Source organism: Urocitellus parryii, chromosome 4 (genome assembly GCF_045843805.1).
Source record: "Urocitellus parryii isolate mUroPar1 chromosome 4, mUroPar1.hap1, whole genome shotgun sequence".
Taxonomy (NCBI): domain Eukaryota; kingdom Metazoa; phylum Chordata; class Mammalia; order Rodentia; family Sciuridae; genus Urocitellus; species Urocitellus parryii.
The window spans coordinates 14,687,174-14,708,567 of NC_135534.1; the positions used below are offsets into that span (position 1 = coordinate 14,687,174).

The 21,394-nt window shown below is 36.6% G+C and overlaps 1 protein-coding gene and 1 non-coding gene across 2 annotated transcripts; one reads left to right on the plus strand and one right to left on the minus strand.

Moving 5' to 3' along the window:
* Positions 1-1,538: 1,538 nt before the first annotated feature.
* Positions 1,539-1,611, minus strand: Trnav-uac (transfer RNA valine (anticodon UAC)). The gene has a single exon. It is a non-coding gene; the product is annotated as a tRNA-Val (tRNA).
* A 554-nt stretch (positions 1,612-2,165) lies between these two features.
* On the plus strand, positions 2,166-3,092 carry LOC113195144 (olfactory receptor 5B3-like). The gene has a single exon (XM_026406563.2). The coding sequence runs from the start codon at positions 2,166-2,168 to the stop codon at positions 3,090-3,092; it is 927 nt and encodes a 308-aa protein (XP_026262348.2).
* The last annotated feature ends 18,302 nt before the right edge of the window (positions 3,093-21,394 follow it).

The window sequence follows — 21,394 nt, forward strand, 5'->3', positions numbered from 1 at the left end:
GAAGCAAGTCTATGAATAAATATGAAAACATCTATGATGGAGACTTTAGTGATGCATAGAACAAATCTTGCTTCTTTTTCAACAACTAAAAAAAATAAGAACAAAAAGTATGACAGATGATACTTTGATTGATTAGAGAACTTACCTTGTTCAGTCTACATTTGAATGTCATCAAAGTTCAAAATGCAAACAGAAACAAAAATCCCAGAAGTGAAATGATTCTTTTTTAAACTACAAAATGATCCTAAATGAATTAACAGGCTGGGAACTGCATTTATTTAAATCTTTCACCATTGTCTCAGGCTTATTCTTGGGAGGTGGCTCTCACCTGTGAATTTTGAATCTTTCTCATTCTACCTAAATTTTAGAGCCTCGCCCAACTTCTCATATTCTGTTTCCTTTTTGATAAAATACAAACAACAATACAACCTACTTTACACATGCACACTCATGCAACACTTACATGCAAATCCCTTGGGATATAGAGAAAACACAGTGTATACCAAAAGTGACCCAGGGCATTAAGACTCGCAACCATGATGTCTCCATGGGAAGGCTCCAAATTTAAGGTGTCAAATACTTAAAAGAAGTAGGGTAGGCAGTATGCAAATTATAGATTTCAAGAAAGAAAATTTCAACAGGACTGGTTCATATGGAATTGCAGCAACAGCAGTCACATGCTTAGAGTAATGACGGAATCAGTGGAGAACACACAAACCTAAATGGCCAATCGTGAGGAGAAAAGAAAAAAATGGGGAAAGAAGCTTAAGGCATCAAGGTCACCCACAACTGAAGGCTCGAATATGAGCATCCACCTCACGTGTGATCCATTCATCAAACCAGCTCAGACTGTTATCCTATTCTAGCCACATGATGGTCAGCACTTATCAGGATGTTCTAGGCACCCAACATTTCATTTTCCTTTATGTATTATTTAGTTTTCACAAGAATACCTCAAAGTAGGTCTCTTTAATGTCTTCATTTTGCAGATGGAAATATGATGTTCATAGGAGTTTTGTTAGGGCCAGTGACATTTAGGTGGTAAACAGTAGGTCCATTGTGCATCTCTTCTAGGAATCCGAACTCTGAGACATCTGAATCTGATATGCCTTCATCTCAATCCCCTCTTCAGGAAGCACTTGGTCCCACCATCCCAGCTAACCAACCACAGCCACTGTGTGTAGAGATGTGCTGTGTTGGTTCAAGAGTCAGACTCATCTCTGCCTAATCAAAGGTCATGCCTTTAGGCACATCAGTACCAACATGTGTAGATGTGCTGCTGCTGATAAGCATGAGATTGCTGGGGAAGGTTAACATACAATGCAGAGCTTATCAATTAATTTATGGTCTTCTGTGTTTGAAACAAGAACCATTTCACTGTTACACATTTGCTTATTTCTTCTATCTCTAATGAGAGGCACACATTATTGTAAAGAGGATGAATTCACCATCTAATCAATCACTCCTATAGATCACTATGAAACCCGAAATGCTGCTTGTAATTCACCTTATTTTAAAAATTTTTTTAAAAATTTTTTTGGTGGTGCTGGGGATTGAACCCAGGGCCTTGTGCATGTAAGGCACAAACTCTACCAACTGAGCTATATCCCCAGCCTGCTTGTAATTCACTTTAGCTCTTTAGACTTAGAAACCATTCAGTGTAGGTTAAGAATTGGCATGGGTCCAGAGCACAGATGGCCAATTAAAGATTTCACCAATATGAATGAGTTATTCTACCTGTTATACATCAATATTTACATGAATGTGACAATGAAACAAATTCATAATGTTGTTTAGAGGAGACACAGAATGCACACTTAATATGCCTCCAGCAATAAGGTGAGCAATGTGAAAGTTTCATTTTTTTTTCTAGGAGGCTTTGGTGGATTGAGAGATATGACCATAGAAATAATTTTCATTAAGCAGTTTAACTGACTACATCTCAGATTAACAATTGAAAAAAAAATTGAATTGTTACATGATTCCTGAGATGCTACAGCGTGGGACCATGCATTCAATTAGATCCTGAAGGTCATATTTGTTCTAGAGAATGTCAACTCATTACTACAATTAAAGAATAAATATTGTGCATATAATTTCAATTTTCAACTATTCTGTTATTTCTTCTCATAGCTATAGAATACTCAGTGATTCTCAGGTAACTGATGGAGAATAGGACAGAAGTGACACAGTTCATCCTGCTGGGACTGACCAATGACCCAGGTTTGCAGCTTCCCCTCTTTGTGACCTTCCTCCTCATCTACACCATTAATCTTGTTGGGAACCTGGGGATGATCCTGTTGATTTTCTTGGACTCCCGTCTCTACAGTCCCATGTACTTTTTCCTGGGCAACCTGTCTCTGGTGGACATTTGCTACTCTTCAGCTGTCACTCCCACAGTCATGGCTGGGCTCCTTCTAGGAGACAAGGTCATCTCCTACAATGCTTGTGCTGCTCAGATGTTCTTTTTTGGAACCTTTGCCATTGTGGAAAACTACCTGTTGGCCTCGATGGCCTATGACCGCTATGCAGCAGTGTGTAAGCCCCTGCACTACACCACCACCATGACAACCAGTGTGTGTTCATACCTGATCACAGGCTGCTATCTCTGTGGATTCCTGAGTGCCTCCGTCATCACTGGGAACACGTTCAGTCTCATCTTCTGTAAGTCCAATGTGGTCCACCATTTTTTCTGTGATGTTCTAGCAGTCATGGTTCTCTCTTGTTCTGATAAACATATTAGTGAGCTTGTTCTCTTTTATATTGTGAGTTTCTGCATCTTTTTTTCTCTCCTCGTTATCTTAGTATCCTACCTGTTCATTTTTATCACAATCCTAAATATGCACTCAGCTGCAGGACATAGAAAGGCTATATCTACCTGTGCCTCCCACTTCACTGCAGTCTCTATTTTCTATGGGACCCTAATATTTGTGTATATACAGCCCAGCCCCAGTCACTCTGTGGACACAGACAAAATTGCATCTGTGTTCTACAGTATGGTCATCCCTATGCTGAACCCCGTGATCTACAGCCTGAGGAACAAGGAGGTCAAGATTGCATTCTTAAGGGTCTGGGTTGAAAAATCAGGTTAGATTTGAATTGGTTTTCCTCTACATGTGGCTTGATGTTTTTTTCTCTGGCAGCCTTTAGAATTTATCCTTATTCTCAATGTTAGGCATTTTCATTATAATGTGCCTTGGTGGGGGTCTGTTGTAATTTTGTATATTTGGGGTCCTGTATGCTTCCTGTATTTGATTTTCCCTTTCACTCTTAAGGTTTTGAAATTTTTTAGATATTATTTCATTGAAAATATTGTGCATTCCTTTTGTTTGTATCTCTAAGTGTTCCTCTATCCTGGAAAATTTTGTCTATTCATTTTATCCTATATATCTTAAAGTCCTGCTCATGGTGTCTTAACATCTATTCTCCATGGTCAAATTTATTTTTAAGATTATATATTTTGTTTACATTGCCTGAGATTCCATCTTTAAAATGGTCTAGTTTGCTCTTGATAGATTCCAATGAAATTTTATTCAGTTTATTGATTCCTTCATTTTGAGGATTTGGGCTTAATTATTTTCAGAATTTATATCTCTTTATTAATGTAATCTTTTGCTTCTGCATTTTATCCCTTAAATTATTCTTTGCCTCACAAATGAATTTAACTATGAACATTCTAAACTCCTGAAATCAATTTTTAATTCAGTCAATGAATTCAGCTTTGTTGTATTTTTGTTAGAGATAATTTGTTCCCTTGTTTTTTTTTTTTTTTTTTTTTTTTTGTGTGTGTGTGTGTGTTTATTCATCTAGCAGTTGGTTTTGAGACAGTAGAATTTTATCTTGTGGAATTATAGTGTCCCTCAAGGTTTCTAATACCTGACAGTTTAGAGGGAGACAGATAATAACAACAACCAATACAAATAATTTACAACATTAAACCAAATAGATTTTGTCATAAAATTTACAATGTTGATTGTTACAATAGTTAGAAATTATATGATCAGTTCTTGCTCACAGTAAAAACAGTGAGTTTACATAAGGGTTTACAATTTCAGGGATAGAACAGAAGTAATGTAGAATGTGATGATTATGTCAGAGGAGGAGAAAAGGAAAAGTAAAAAAATAAAGAAAGAATGAAAGAAAGAATAGAGTTTGGCTATTACCAGAGGAATCCAAAGTGAAAATCTAAAAGTGAGAGAAAAATATAAATAAAAATTTAAAATATGAAATTTCAAAAAGGAAAAAATACAGAAAAGATATAAAAATGTATAAGAACAAAACTCATATATACTAATCAAATATCTTAGTCCTCAACATATTGATCCATGAAAAATAATTGCCTTCAAGTACAAGGGTAGAAATGAGAAAAAGTAAAGATATATAAATATGCATAAGTATCCAGTTAAAGGTAGAGTTCTTTAAGAGGAAAATCAGAAAAGTGGAGGTGATAGAAAAATATTTGTAGATTCAAGAGGTGAGTAGGATATATGCTGAGGTGATGTAGGATGTGTTTATAAGAATGGAGGACAAACATATAGAGGGGAGAGAATTAAAGGAAGAGTAATAGAGCAATAGAATTTGGCTGTTGGCAAGAAAAAAGAGAGAAATTTGGACAAATGAAAACATAGTTGTGAAAAGTCAATAGAAAACAATCCAAAATATGCTAATCAAGAACCTGAACTTCAGGAAAAAAAAAGAAAGAAAATGCATGAAAAAATAGCTACCATCAAGAAATGCTAAAACTTAAAAAAAGCAGAAATAAATATGTATGTATATTAAATACATAAATTTCCATCATTTATCAATCAGTACGTATTCAGAAACAAATCAAAACATAACAAAAGCAAAAACAAAATAGCCAAATAGTCAATGAGGGGTTTTGCTTCCTGTCTGTGCCAAACTGAGTTTCTGATTCTCAGCTTCCCTTCTCAGCCTGGTGGTGTGAGGAGTTGTGGAAGATGCTCACAGCTTGACTTCCTGGGCATTGTCTTTGGGCTCTGTGTGATGAGTTGCTGCAAGCGAAGCTCCCAGGGGTGGGCATTTGGTCTGGTAATGCGCCAGGTGTTTTCTTATGTGGGGAGTTTTGGGGTGTTAATTAGTCAATGCAATTCTAGGACTGTACCCCATTACTCTCCCCAGGGTACCACGTGGGAAAGGAAGTTGAACCCTTAACTGGTTCTATTGTTCAGGGATACTGTGCTGTGTTGCCTTCTCAGGACTGTTTCCCAGCACTGTGCTCAGTCACTCCATCCCATTTAGAGTCTCCTTTGGTCCTGCTTGCTGTGGGGTTCAAGGGAACAGGGGAGGGTGGGCTTTCTCTGGCCTTTCTAATCTGCATTACCCCTCAGCAAAATGGTCTCCATGACAGAAATTCTCTGTGCCAGAGATTCTCCTTATTTTCTAGGCTCACTTTAGATCTCATAGTTGGCATCTGTCAGATTCATGTATTGATTTCAGCCAGGAACTCATGGATCTAAGCTCCCACTCTTGAGTTCCCTCCACTGTCTCACAGAGGTATTAAAGTGTTTCCAGCTTGGGTTCTGGGTGCATGGCTAGGAGGCCTTGGAATAATATATGCTAAGCTCTGAAAGAAATCATATGACAAACAAGAATATTATACTCTGCAAGAATAAGCTTCAGATTTGACAACGACATAAAAACTTTACATGATAAAGAGAAGTTAAAAGAATTCACAACTAATTGAATGAACTACAAAACATTCTCAATAAATAAAATATATCATGAAAAAGAAAGAAAAAAATTAAACATGAAACCAGCAAAGAGAGGAAATGTACTAAAATAAAAATCAGTCAAAAGAGAAACTAATTTAAATTAAAAAACAGAAATAATTCAAAATGACAGGGAATAAAAATCATTTCTCAATAATAACATTGAATGTAAATGGCCTAAATTCATCAATCAAGAGACATAGACTGGTAGATTGGATTAAAAAACAAGACCCAACAATATGTTGTCTCAAAAGACTCACCTCATAGACAAAAACATCTGCAGACTGATTGTAAAAGGATGGAAAAAAATTTGATATTCATATGGATCTTGTAAATAAGTGGAGGTTTCTATTCTGCCATCTGATACATTAGACATCAAGTCAAAATTAATCAAAAGGTACAAAGAAGACCATGTCATACTGTTAAGGGAATATATATCAACAACATAATAATCTTAAATATTTATAACCCAAATAATGGAGCATCTACATATATGAAGCAAATCCTTTACAAGCTTGAAAATCAAATAGATCATAATACAATAATTCTGGGTGACTTCAGCATGCCTCTCTCACCAATTAATAGATCTTCCATACAAAAACTAAATAAAGAAGCAATAAAACTAAAAATTACAATTAATAATTTGGAATATATATATATATATATATATATATATATTCTAAATATTTCATCCATAAATGAATGAAAACACTTTCTTCTCAGTTACACATGGAATATTCTCTAAAGTAGACCATATCTTAGGCCACAAAGAAACTCAGCAAATACCAAACAATAGAGATAATACCTTGTATTTTTTTAACGTCATAAAGAAATGAAATTTGAAATTAATAATAAAATGAAAGATAGAAGCTATGCTAACACCTGGAGACTAACTAGTACAGGATTGAATGACCAATGGATAGCTAAAGAAATCAAGGATGAATTTAAAAAAATATTAGAGATAAATGAGAATAGTAACAAAACATATCAAAATCTCTGGGATACTATGAAGTTGGTTCTATGAGGGAAATTCATTGCTTTGAGCTCATTCATTAAAATAATAGAAAATAGATGAATAAATAACTTAAATTTATACCTCAAAGCCCTAGAAAAATAATGAACCAACACCAAAGCAGTAGAAGATAGGAAATAATTAAAATCAGAGCCCAAATTAATGAAATAGAAACAAAATTTTTTTTAAATCAACAAAAGAAAAAGATGGTTCTTTGAAAAAATAAACAAAATCGACACTTAGTCAAGATAATGAATAAAAAGAGAGATAAAATCCAAATTATTAAATTTTTGATGAAAAAGGAAATATTGCCACAGACATTACTGAAATACAGACAATAATCAGAAACTACTTTGAAGATTTATACTCCAATAAAATAGAGAATCTTGAAGACACGGGCAAATTTCTAGATATGAACTACCCAAATTGAATCAAGAGGATATAGAAAATTTTAATAATCTATTTCCAGCAATGAAACTAGAGACACCATCAAAAACCTACCAACAAAGAAAAGCCCAGGGTCTGATAGATTCTCAGCCCAATCCTATAAGACCTTCAAAGAAGAACTTACACCATCCTCCTCAAATTATCTCATGAAGCCCGGTATGGTGGTGTATGCCTGTAATGCAGAGGCTCAGGAGGCTAAGGCAGGAGGATCATGAGTTGAAAGCAAACTTTAGCAACTCAGCGAGGCTCTAAGTAACTCAGTGAGACCCTGTCTGTAAATTAAATATGAAAAAGGGCTAAGGATGTGACTCAGTGGTAAAATGCCCCTGGATTCACTCCCCTGTGCCAAAACAAACAAACAACAAAAACATGAAATAGAAAAGAATGTAACCTTTCCAAACTCATTCTATGAAGCTAGTATCACCCTGACACCAAAACCAAATAAAACCACATCTAGGAGAGAAAACTTCAGACCCATATCCCTGATGAACATAGATGCAAAAATCCTCAATAAAATATTGGCAAAACACATACAAAAACATATTTAAGAGATTGTGCACCATGAGCAAATGAAGCTCATTCCATGGATATAAGCTTGTTTAAATATACAGAAATCAATAAACATAATTCACCACATCAATAGATTTAAAGACAAGAATCCCATGGTCATCTCAATAGATGCAAAAGAAGGATTTGACAAAATTCATCATCCATTCATGCTCAAAACAATAAAAAGTAAGGCATTTTAGGAACACACATTAATATTGCAAAAACTACATATGTAAACTTAAGGCCAAAAATTAGAAAAAATGGAGAAAAATTAGAATCATTCTCTCTAAAAACTGAAACAAGACAGGGAAGCCTTCTTTCACTACTTCTTGAAACCCATAACCAGAGTAATTAGAAATGAAGGAAATTTAAAGGGTATAAATAGGAAACAAAGAGCTCAAACTATCCCTATTTTCTGATGACATGATTCTATATTTACAGGATCCAAAAAAAAAAAAAAAACTCTGCCAGAAAGCTTCTAGACCTCATAAGCAAACTCAGCAAAGTAGCAGGGTATAAAATCAACAGCAATATATCAGTTACATTCCTATATACCAGTGACCTATTAGGTGGAAGAGAAATCAGGAAAACTATCCCCTTTACAATAGCTTTCACAAAAACAAACAACAACAACAACAACAACAACAAAACCCTTTGAAATCAATCTAACAAAAACAGGCAAAAGACAATGAACATTATAAAATGAAAATTATGAATGAAATGAAAATTACAGACACTAAAGAAAGAAATTGAAAAAGACCTTAGAAAATAGAAAGATCTCTCATGTTCTTGGATAAGCAGAATTAATATTGTCAAAATAGCCATGATACCAAAAGTGCTATGCAAATTGAATGCAATTTCTATTAAAATCCCAATGATATTCTTCATAGATATAGAAAAAGCAATTGTGGGATTCAATATACTACAGAGTTATAGCAAAAAATCCAGCATATTATTAGCACAAAAACACACAGGAAGACCAATGGAACAGAATAGAGGACACAGAGACAAACCCACAAAAATATAGTCATCTCATACTAGACATCTCATAAGGCATCTTAAACATACATGGGAGAAAAGAGCCTCTTCCACACATGGTTCTGGGAAAACTGAAAAAAACATAGGTAGTAGAATAAAATTAAACCCCTATCTCTAATCCTGAACAAAACTCAACTCAAAGTGGATCAAGGACCCAGGCATTAGACCAGAGACCCTGCACCTACTAAAAGAAAATGTAGACCCAACTCTCCATCATGTTGGCTTAGGAACCAACTTCCTCAATAATACTCCTAAAGTGCAAGAAGTAAAACCAGTAATCAATAAATGGACTGGACACAGTGGTGCATGCCTGTAATCCTGAAAGAAATCGTATGCCAAACAAGAATATTATACTCTGTGGAGTCTGAGACAGGAGGATAGAGAGTTCAAAGCCAGCCTCAGGAATGGCAAGGAGCTAAGCAAACTCAGTGAGACTCTGTTTCTAAATAAAATACAAAAAAAAAAAAATGGTGGGGGATGTGGCTCAGTGTTAGAGTACCCCTGAGTTAATTTCATGGTACACATCCTCCCCCCAAAAAAGAATCAATAAATAGTAGGAAATCAAACTAAAAATCTTCTTCACTGCAAAGGAAATAATCAGTGTGAACAGAAAGCCTACAGAATTGGAGAACAATCTTTGCCACCTGCATCTCAGAGCATTAATCTCCAGGTTATGCAAAGAACTCAAAAAAACTTAACACCATAAAATAAACAAACAAATAACCTAGTCAATAAATGGACAAAGGAACTAAACAGGAACTTTGTAGAAGAATTATGAATGGTCAAAAAATATGTGTTCAATATCTCTAGCAATTAGAGAAATGTAAATTAAAACTACACTGAGATTTCATCTCACTCCAGTTAGAATGGCAATTATAAAGAATACAAACAACAATAAATGTTGGAGAGGATGTGGGGAGAAAGGTACTCTTATACATTGCTGGTGGGACTGCACATTGGTACAACCACTATGGTAAGCGGTATGGAGATTCCTTGGAAAACTTGGAATGGAACCATCATTTGATCCAGCTATCCCATTCTTCAGTCTATACCTAAAGGACTTAAAATCAGCATACTACATTGACACAGTCACATCAATGTTTACAGCATCTCAATTCATAATAGTTAAGCTATGTAAACAGCCTAGGTGCCATTGAAACAATAAATGGAATAGAAAATGTGGTATATCTACACAATGGAATATTACTTAGTCACAAAGCAGAATAAAATTATGACATTTGCTGTTAAATAGATGACACTCGCAAATATCATGCTAAGGGAAATAAGCCAGTCCCCCAAAACCAAAGGCCAAATGTTCTGTCTGCTTTGTGGATACTAACTCACAACAATGGAGTATGGGGAGAAGAAGAACAGAAGTCCACTGGATTAGACTAAGGGGAAGGAAGGGAAGAGGGGGACATAGGGAGGACAGCAGAATTGATTGGACGTAACTTCCCTAGCCTGGATTTGAATATATGACCAGGGTATCTCCACATCATGTACAACCACAAGAATAGTATCCTAATTAGAATAAATTGTACTCCATGTATGTATACATGCCAAAATACATTCTACTGTTATGTGCTGAGAGCCATAGCCAAGTAGGAATGACGCATGGCAATTTCCTTGTCAGCCTACCCCATGTTGCTTAGAGGGGGGACTCTCCATTGTGGAAATGGGCTTGCCTTGGACCCAGGTCATTTGCAGTGACATTGCATGAATGTTTGAGAAAGGTGACCCTGCTCAAGGACCAGGGTGGATCCGGGTTTAGGGAGGATCCTGCTGGATTAGGGTGGGTCCAGGTTTAGGGTGTATCCTGCTGGGAATAGGGAGTATCCTGCTGCCTCAGGCACCTGCCCACTCTTTGAGTTCTCACGGGATTCAGAGAGTATTTTGGGATGCAGAGCCGAGTGGAGGTGGATTTTCCCCAGAACGTAGAGGGCCGGTGAGAGTTCGGGAATAAAGAATTGCTGTTTGAATCTACAAGGCTGTGAGTGGCTTGTGATTTTGTGCCCAGCCAGACTGCGGCAGTTATGTATATCTAAAAAGAACAAATAAAAAATTTAAAAGACTGCCTTCTTAAAAATCAAGAATGTGTTCATTTGTTGTGAGAAGGATAATCTTTAGGATTTTGCTTTTAACCACAAGGTTTGGTATAGCATTCCCTGATTCATTCTCAGGTCTTCTCTGTTCACTGAGTACGTCTGAGCCCACATTGACATTAAGTTCTTGAGGTGATGATGCCCTTACCTCTGCAAAGTCTGTTTTCTGGGAAAGGAAAACATTAAGTCCAGGAATTCACACATGAATAAGAATGGCTAAGCTATCTTGATGTCTGCTTATCAAAACTGCCATTAAGGGTGTTGATGTAGTTACTCATTTTACGTGTTTTTTTCCCCTATCACAATATATTGCAAATGTTTTAAAAATATCAGGACTAGGATGGAACAGAACTAAAGCATATGATGTTACTTGGTTTCACATACACATGGATATGGTGAATTTGCCAGAATTAAATGTAGTGGCATTACTGTGTTGGTTAATTTTATAAGTTAATTTGAATAGATTAAGGGATACCCAGATACACAGTAATACATTTTGCCACATATGTCTGTGAGGGTTTTACCGAGAGTCTAGTATTTGAAGCTATAGACTTGGTGATCAATGTGAGGGGCCATCTGCCAATCCACTGATGGCTTGCCTGTAGATCCAAAAGCAAGAGAAGGGGAAAATTCTCTGTCTCTGTCTGTCTTTCTCTCTATCTTAACTGGATCATCCATCTTCTTTCACTTTGGACACTAGAAATACTGATCTGACCATGGATTTTGGCACTATGGTCTTCAAGACTTGCCCACATTACACCTCACCTTCCAGGCTTAGACCTTTAAAGACCTTCAGATAGAATCACACCACCTCCTTTCCTCATTCTCCACTTTGCAGACAGTACATCAAGGGCTTCTGACCTCCCTATCTTCTGAGCCTGAAATGAGAAAATTCAGGAAAAATAAGAAGTTCTAATATGCTCATACATTGCTACAAAATTTCAGATCATTGAAATATTAAATAGGGAAACAAGGAGCTTGGACCCTTTTATTTTTGCAAATGCTTTAAAACTGATAATTCTGGCCACTTGTTTTTATGTTAGTTGAGTTGCATTCTCTTTTGTCATCCCTCCATCCACACCTCTTCTTTCTCACTGATTTCCTTGCTTTTTCTTTAGAGGTCATGCCTGAGGACCTTTGAGGTTGCTGTTCCCCGTGGGAATGCCCTTCACTCTATCCAGGTCTTTGCTTCAATACCGCCCTGTCATGGAGTCCTTTCCTGACCACCTGAGTGAAACAGCCATTCTCCACTGGCCACATAAACTGTCCCGTTCTCCTGTGTCATTCTTCATAGGTCTTATCAATCCTCATCTACTATATGTTTTCTTGTTTCTTGTTTAACTTCCTCAACTAGGAAAACTTCACAAGAGCAGTGATTTGATCAAATTTGTCCCAATGTGATTAATAGTACCTTAATATACACTGGTTTTATAGTAAATTCTAATGAATATTTGTTAATGGATGAATAATTGAGATTTGCATTTAATTGTACTGATATTTCAAACCTTGAAAGCACTGTTTATAAAGTGAATTTTGCAGAATAAAAATCTTATAGATCAAAATTCATTGCCTCTCAAGATAGTGTGGACTTTTCTCATGTTAGTGCCACCTTGTTTGCTCCCTCACTTAAGCGAACTCAGCAAACAACTGGTTGGGCCCTCACTAACTCCTGAAATTAAACATTTCATGCAGAATCTTTGCTTACCATTTTGTCCTGATTCAGCTTTTTCTTCCTTCGACAAGGACTAAAACCTTAATATCTTTTCCCACGTATGTGTCCAAGATTTCCTTCCACATAAATTACAAAACACAAGTAGGTCATTTGGAGATTAACCCATCTCCCCATATGTCACCTCCTGTCTGGGGGCCCTCTGAGACTGGAGTCTAGTTAGAGATCTAGAAGCCAGGAGCAGTGGTGGTGGTGGGTCCTGAAGCTCATCTCGTTGACTTGCAGAGCAACAGCCTTAACGTGATGCAATAAACTGCCTGGGGAATGCAAGGTCCAGGAGACTTTCCTTAGGCAACTCAGGGTTAATTCCCTGAGATACAGTGGAAAGGTTTATTCTGTGGGGGTAGAAAGGCTAATTCTACTGCCAAAGCAGACTCATCAGAATACAGGGGATGCTTCCTGAGTTTCCGTGGAGTCTTCCTACATATTTCTATTCCAGCCATCAGGATCCAATACCTCACAGTCAGTGCCTTCACACTTTGTTGTTGTTGTTGTTTTTATTTTCAGATTTTTGTTCCTTTTAGTTATACATGACAATAGAGCGCAATTTGACTTATTTCTACAAACATGGAGCACATCTTATTCTAACTAGGATCCCAGTCTTGTGATTGTACATGATGTAGAAACTCACTGTGGTGCAAAGAGTAGGATAGTTATGTCAGAATCATTCCACTGTCTTATTCCTATGCCCCCTCCCTCCCCTTCATTTTTCTTTGTCTAATACACTGAATTTCTTTTCCTTTCTTCTCTCCCCTTGTTGTGTGACAGCATCAACATATCAGAGAGAACATTGAACCTTTGATTTGGGTGGATTGGCTTATTTCGCTTAACATAATAGTCTCAGGATCCATCCATTTTCTGCCTAATGTCATTAAGTCATTCTTTTTTTTTCTGGGTAAGTAATGTGCCATTTTGTATATATACTACATTTTCTTTATCTATTCATCTGTTGTAGGGCACTTAGGATATTATGCTGTTTTTAAGTCTTTGCATATATATCAAGAAGTAGGATTATTAAGTCAAATGGTGATTCCATTCCAAGTTTTCTGAGGAATCCCCATACTGTTTTACATAGTGGTTGCAACAATCTGCAATTCCACCAGAAATGTATCAGTGAACCTTTTTTCCTACATCCTTGCCAGTATTTACTTATGTTCTTGAATGCTGCCCTTCTGACTAGAGTGAGATGAAATTTTAGCATACTTTTAATTTGCATTTCTCTAATCGATAAGATGTTGAACCTCTTTTTAATATATTTTTTTGACCAAACTGAATTCAAAGTGGATCAAAGACCTACAAATATAAATCCAATGCTCCGTCGTGAATGCTTGGAAACTGGCTTCCTCCACAAGACTCCTAAAGCACAAAAAGTAAAATCAAGAATCAATAAATGGGATGGTACCAAACTAAAACCTTTCTTCACAGCAAAGAAAACAATGACTAGCATGAAGAGGGCCTACCGAATGAGAAAACTCTTTGCCAGCTTCAACTCAGACAGAGCATCAATCTCTAGAGTATAAAAAGAAATTTAAATTTTAAAAACCTTATCACAAACAAAACAAAACAAAAACAAACAGACAAAAAAAACAAAACCACAATTACTAAATGGCCAAAGGAACTGAACAGGCACTTCAGAATTAAAATAGACACACTGTTAGGTTTAGGAGTCTGATTTGCATTTTAATTAGGCACCCAGGATTGACTTCATCTCATCAATCTCAGCACTAAATCTATAGGAGATAAGGGTCACTTCCAGAACAAACATAGACAAAATTTCAAATAATTTCTTCAGGGTTAGAAAGCTCATTCAGTTCCTGATTTCATCCTTTTTTCTTCCACTTTCTTCAGCCATATTAGGTTTAACAAGCAGTTACATTGTACTCATTAGTTTGGACAATTTTTCATAGTGTCTCAATTTGTTCCAGGGGCTACAGTGAAATACTTAGATGCTGTGATTTAGAAGGAATGGAAATTCATTCCTCCACTGTTCTGAAGTGTGAGAAGTCTCAGATCAAGGTACCAGGGATCTGGAGTTTGCTGAGGTCCTGTTCTTTATGAGGCACTGTTGTGCTACAATTTGGGGTGTAGGGAGGGAAGAGAGGAACACTGTGGGAATTTCATGTGATAGGATGATTGAATAGAGTGCCCTCATATGGTCATAGACAGAGAAACAGAAAGGGTCCCCCCTAAGACCCTCAAGCTGTTCCTAAGGGCATTCATCCTCAGCATGGGAACAGGGCTTAATCACCTAGTGACTGAGACCCAATCACCTCCGAAAGGTCATGCCTCCAAATATGATCACTCTGGAACCTTGGTCTCAACATGACCTTTGAGAGGGCACGTACCTTGAACCACAGCTTGTGGTTACTCTGATCCTTGTTTGGGGGGTATTTTATTTTGAGTATCTAATGTTGGTATTTTGCATTGCTCTATTGCCAGAGTATGCCTTGGCCTGCCATGTTCTATTTATTACTGAAAGTAGAATTTTTAGTGCTTTTTCAATTTAACCAGGTTAGAGATCCAGTTCCAGAACCCTCAGAACCAAATCATGAAACTCATCCTTTAGATTCTGCTCCACTAGAACCAATTTCAGAACCAACATTCGGTTTTGATAGGGTTCGTCAGGGAATCAGAACTGACAATTTTTTGATATATACTCTGTAATGTTTACATGATATTATAAGGATTTGGTCTTGTGATTATGAGGCAGAATAGTCCACATTTCCAGCTGGGAAGTACGCTTAGGTCCTGGAGAGGATGAGTATTGCCAAAGAGGTTTCAATAGTATACAGTCTCTGCTCCGATATAGCCACATCTCTACTGTTTTTGTAACACAGAATGCATTCTTGTATATTTTGTGACCCTTAACAAGCTTATAATCAATGTGCTATGAATTGTTAAATCCATGTAAGAAAAACATCTGTTAGAAGTAGAATTCATTATATTTCATTTTTTTCTACCTCTGTAGTTATATTCATCAGTTTTCTTGCTTTAGTATAAAGAAAAAACTTACAGACTTACAGACAGATGCAGACTCCAAAACAGTAATAGTTGGGGACTTTACTACTTTACCTTCAGCAATGACAAGTCACCCAACCAGAAAATCATCACAGATACAGCAGAATTGAAGGTGCCTAAGCAAATGGGCCAAAGAGAGTTCTACAGAACATTCCATCCAAAAACTGCACTCAACAGATGAAAAATTAGCATTCCTCTCTTCAGTACATGCAATATATATATCAGGATAAATTATAAGGCCAGAGAACATTTCAACAAAAATTTTTAAATTGAAATATTATCAAATGGCTTTTCTGACCACAATACATGAAAACAGAAATCAATAACATGAAAATCATGTGAAATTGCTCAAGTAGGTGAAAATTAAACAACCCACTTTTGAACACGCAGTGCATCAAGAGGGAAATCAAGTGGGATACTTATAAATTTATTGAAACAAATGAAAATGGAGACCTTCCAAACCAAATAGATATAACAAAAGCATTACTGACGAGGTTCATAGCCTTCAGTGCCTACATCTAAGAAGATAAATTACCTCAAATAAAGAATTACTCCAAATTCATTATATGATGTCAGCATTTACCATGATTCTAGAACCACATGAAAGGCACAAGAGCAACAACAAAAAGGGAGTCTACAGTTGAATATCCTTAGTGAACATATATCAAATAAACAATTCATCATGTATTGCAGCTTGAGGACATAAAAAAAAATAAGCCAACTTTAAAAGTAGTAGGAGGAGGCTGGGTGTGGTGGGATATGCCTGTAATCCCAGCAGCTCTGGAGACTGAGGCAAAGCCAACCTCAGCAACAGTAAGGCTCTGAGCAACTCAGGGAGACTCTGTCTCTACTAAAATACAAAAACGGGCTGGGGATGTGGCTCAGTGGTTTAGTGCCCCTGAATTCAAACCCTGGTAATCCCCACACCCAAAATAAAAAGTAACAGAAGAAATGAAATAATAAAGATCAGAGGACAAATATATGTAATGGAAACTTTAAAAAAAATCAAGAAAACAAAGAGTTGGTTCTTGGAACACATTAATAAAATAGACAAAGCACTGGCTAGAGTAACTAACAAAAGACAGAGAAAATTCAGTTAAAATAAAATCAGAGATGTAAGGAAAACATTGGAGAACTCAGAAATACAAAAGACCATTAAAGGATTATTATGAACAATGATCCACAAATGAATTTGATGACCTAGACAAAATGGACATAATCCTAGATACATAACAACCCAGAGGGAATCACGAGAAACTAAAAACCTGAATACTCCAGTCACAAGTAATGAGACTAAATAAGTAATAAAAAGCCTACCATAAGAAATTGGTTTCCTTAGGGAGTTCTAAGAAACATTTAAAGAAGAAATAAATACCAATACTCTTTAAGTGGTTCAAAATAAATAAATTAATTAATTAAAAGATTGAGAACTAGTAGAAGAAGAAGAAGAAAGAGAAGAGGAGGAGGAGGAGGAGGAGGAGGAGGAGGAGGAGGAGGAGGAGCAGGAGGAGGAGGATGAGAACGAGGAGGAGGACGAGGAGGAAAGAATTACTCCAAGTTCAGTATATGATGTCAGCATTTACCATGATTCCAAAACCACATGAAAGGCACAAGGACAACAGCAAAAAAAGGAATCTACAGTTGAATATCCTTAGTGAACATATATGCAAAATTCCCCAACAAAATCATATTCACCTGAATTCAATAGCATATTTGCAATATCATGCACCACAGTTAAGTGGGGTTTCTCCCAGATGAAAGGATGCGCAGCAAATCAGTGAACGAGATTTGCCACATCAACAAAGAACAAAGGACAGAGACCATATTATCATCTCAATACATGAAGAAAAGGCATCTAATATAGTTTCATGCTTTAAAAAGACACTTAACAATCTAGGTATTGAAGGAAAATACCTCAGTATAATAAAGGCTATTTATAATAAGCTGTCAGATAACTTTATGTCGATGGGAGATGCTGTGAAGAAGTAAAATAGAGAGCCAAGAAATAAACCCATGTGTTCATAGGCAACTGATTTTTCAAACACACTTTGTAGAAAACACTTTTAAATAATATGGAAAGAATTGGATAGCCACACACAAAAGAATCCAAAGGAAACTAGACCCTTTTCTCTCATCTGTTCAAAAACCAGCTCAAAGTACATCAACGACATGAACATAAGAACAAAAACCATGAAACCAGTGTGGTTTCGGACACTGGAATGAGCAAAGCCTTTTTTTTTTTTTTTTAAAGAAAATCCCCAAAGCTCAAAAAACTAAAGCAGAAATGGACCTATGGGATTGCAACAAACTAAAATGGTTTTGCACAGCAAAAAATCAAGAGAGTGAAGAGACAACCTACAGAACAGGAGAAGAGATCTGAAAACTTTAATCTAAAAGGGGGTAGGTAATCAGAATATAGAAGGAACCTCAAAACTCAAGAGAAAAACAAAACAAAACAACAACAAGAACCCAAACAAGCAAATAACCTGATTGAAAATGGGAATAGACATTCCTCAAAAGAAGACATACAAATGGCCAACTGGTGTATGAATAAAAGCTCAACTTCACTAATCATCAGGGAAATACAAATCCAAACCACTTTGAGATGTTACCTCACCACAGCAAAAGCAGCTTCATTGAAAAAAACTAAAAATAACTATTTCTGGCAAGAAGTAGAAGAAAGGGAAGGAAACCTGCACACTGTTGGTGGGAATACAGATTGGCACAGCCATTATGGACAACTGTATAGAAGTTAATGAAATAATTATAGAAACTTCATGTGACCCAGCAATTTCAACAATGAGTTTAAATTCAAAGGACATTAGCTAGGCATGGTAGTACATCCCTCTAATTCCATCTACTTAAGAGGCCGAGGCAGGAGGATGGCAAGTTTGAGACCAGATCAGCAACTTTGCAAGACTCTATTGCAAAAAAATAAAATAAAATAAAAAATAAAAATAATTTAAAAGGATCAGGGATCTAGTTCAGTGGTAGAGAGCCCCTGGGCTCAATACATGATACTACAATTAATCAATGAATTCGAAAGAAATGAAATCGGTATGTCAGAAAGACATCTGTACCCTCATGTCCCCTGTGGAATTTCTTCCCATAGCTAAGAAATGGAAACAACCTGAGAGTCCAAAAACTGATAAAAGGATTAAGAAAGTGTGTTACAGATGCAATAGAAAATTTGGCTCAGTCATAACAAAGAATGAGCTGTTGTCATTGGCAACAGGCGGTCATTATATAAAGTGAAATAAGCCAATCTAAAGACATTAATGATCTCACTCATGTGTGGAACCTTGAAAAGTCCTTCTCACAGAAGTTACGAATTGAGCAGTGTTTACCAGAGGATGGATACAACGGGGAGAAGGAGCGCTGGGGAGAGGATGATCATTGGTACTACTTTGCTGTTAGAAGCAAGAAGATCTGGTGAGCCATGGCCCAGTAGGGAGACTTCAAGTAACTCTTACATAGTGTGCACTTCAAAAAGCCAGAAGCAAGGATTTTTAAAGTTTTCCCTACAAGGAAATGATAGTTATGCTTAAACTTATAAGTTAGAGGATATAAGATATGTTTAAACTTAAAAGATAGGTATGTTTAAACTTATTTAGGTGGTACACACTATATTCATGTACACAACAATCTAATGGTATGAGTCAATATGTACAATTTTTGTGTTTTCATTTATCAATAAAGAGAAATTTAATTTTAAAAGTGTAATTATGAACTTGATCCCTAAAGGCTCTTTAATTGCTTCTTCCTTAGCAAAGTGGGACAGGGAGCTGTAGATAGTCTCATGGGGAAAATCTTCTCCAGAGGTCTCCAAATCGGTATGATTCTCTCCAGATCTCCATGTATTTGCTTCTGAAATCCCAAACACTTCACATCACTTTGTTTTAGAAGGAACAAGGTACAGACCAGCTCCAGTGGACATCCTTTCTTCATCTGCATGATTATTGTTGGTATGCAGCCTTCTTCAAAACTGAGGGTTTGCTATGAACCTTCATTTATGGTCAGAGAAACATTCAAATGAAAAAACATCACATTGGTTGATCTTAAATGATGTTATTCTTCTGAGATCTTCTGTAGATGTTTCATTTATTCAGGAACATGATCTGTGAATTACCTGGAAGAGAAGTAATATTATTCTATGTATTCTATGTAGAAGGAGGGGTAAGTAATTCTTCCCAGGGCACAGAAAGAACTCATGGTAGATTCTCAACTGGACCCATGTTAACTATCTTTCCTCCTTTTCTCCTGCCTTAGAGAACATGGAGTCTTTTGATGACTACCTGAGAGAGGCCTCCTCATAGCACTTATTCCATTTTCTATTCCTGATTTAATGAATTTAAAAATACCCCTCTGAATAAGCTGCCTTTCACTTTTAGCAGAGTGGTGAGCTCTCTATTCCATAACATTTCAGAGAGAAGTGTAAGCCATGCAAAAGCACTGGGCTACCTGTGCCTGCTCTCAGTTATTTGAAAACTAAAGAAATGTTTCTCACAACTGAGGTAAGTCCCTGCACAAATGTTAAACATCTATTTTTATGGGGACTTTAATGATTCATAGAACAAGAACAAATCTAGTTTTGAAAATGAACAAAAAGTATTACAGATAATGTTTTGATTGATTAGTGACCTTATCTTGTTTACTCTATATTTGGACATCATCAGAGTTTAAAATGCAAACACAAAACAAAATCCCAGAAGTGAAATGATCCTTCTTTAAACTATAAAGTAGTCCTCAATGAATGAACGGACTCTGATCTGCATTTAACCCTTTCACCATTGTCTCAGGCCTGTTCTTGGGAGGTGACTGTAACTCATGAATCTTGAGTCTTTCTTATACTACCTGTTTTAATTTTAGAGCTTCACACAACTCCCCATATTCCTAGTAGCCTTTCTGGTAAAATAAGAACAACAATACAATCTGCTTCACACATGCAACACTTCCAGGAAAATCCCTTACCATTTGTTGTAGAACACAGTATCTCAAGTGCATTAAGAATAGCAACCATGATGTCTTCATGGAAATTTAAGTTGTCAAATACGTAGGAGAAATATGGAAGGCGGCATCCAAATTAACATATAGATTTGCAGAAAGAAATTTTCAACAGGACTGATCCACAGGGAATTGCAGCAGCAATTATCACAAGCTTAGAGTAATGGAAGACCTAGAAACAATCAGGAGCACAAAACACCAAAATGGCCATCACAGGGAGAAAAGGAAAATTGGGGAGAAAAGCTTAAGACATCAACATCACTCACACTGAAGTCATAAATTTGAGCATCCACCTTGTTCAGCATGGGCCATTATCCCTTCTAGCCACATGATAGCTAGTGCCCATCGGGATGTGCTTACACCCCAAATTTTATTTTCTTATAGTATTATTTAGTTCTCACAAGAATAACTCAAAGAATACCTCTCATTAATGTCTTCCTTTTGCAGATGGAAATTGGATGTTCATAGGTGTTACCTTAGGACTTGTGACTCTTAGGTGATAAATGGCAGGTCTGATGTGCCTCTCTACTGAGAATCTAAGCTTTGTGTGTCTGTATCTGATATGGATTCACTCTCAATCCCCTCTGCAGACAGCACATGGTCCCACCATCCCAGCTAACCAACCACAGCCACTGTGTGTAGAGATGTGATATGTTGGTTCAAGAGTCAGATTCATCTCTGGGTAATCAAGGGTTATGCCTTTAGGCACATCAGTATCAACATGTGTAGATGTGCTGCTAATGATAAGCATGAGATTGATGGGAAA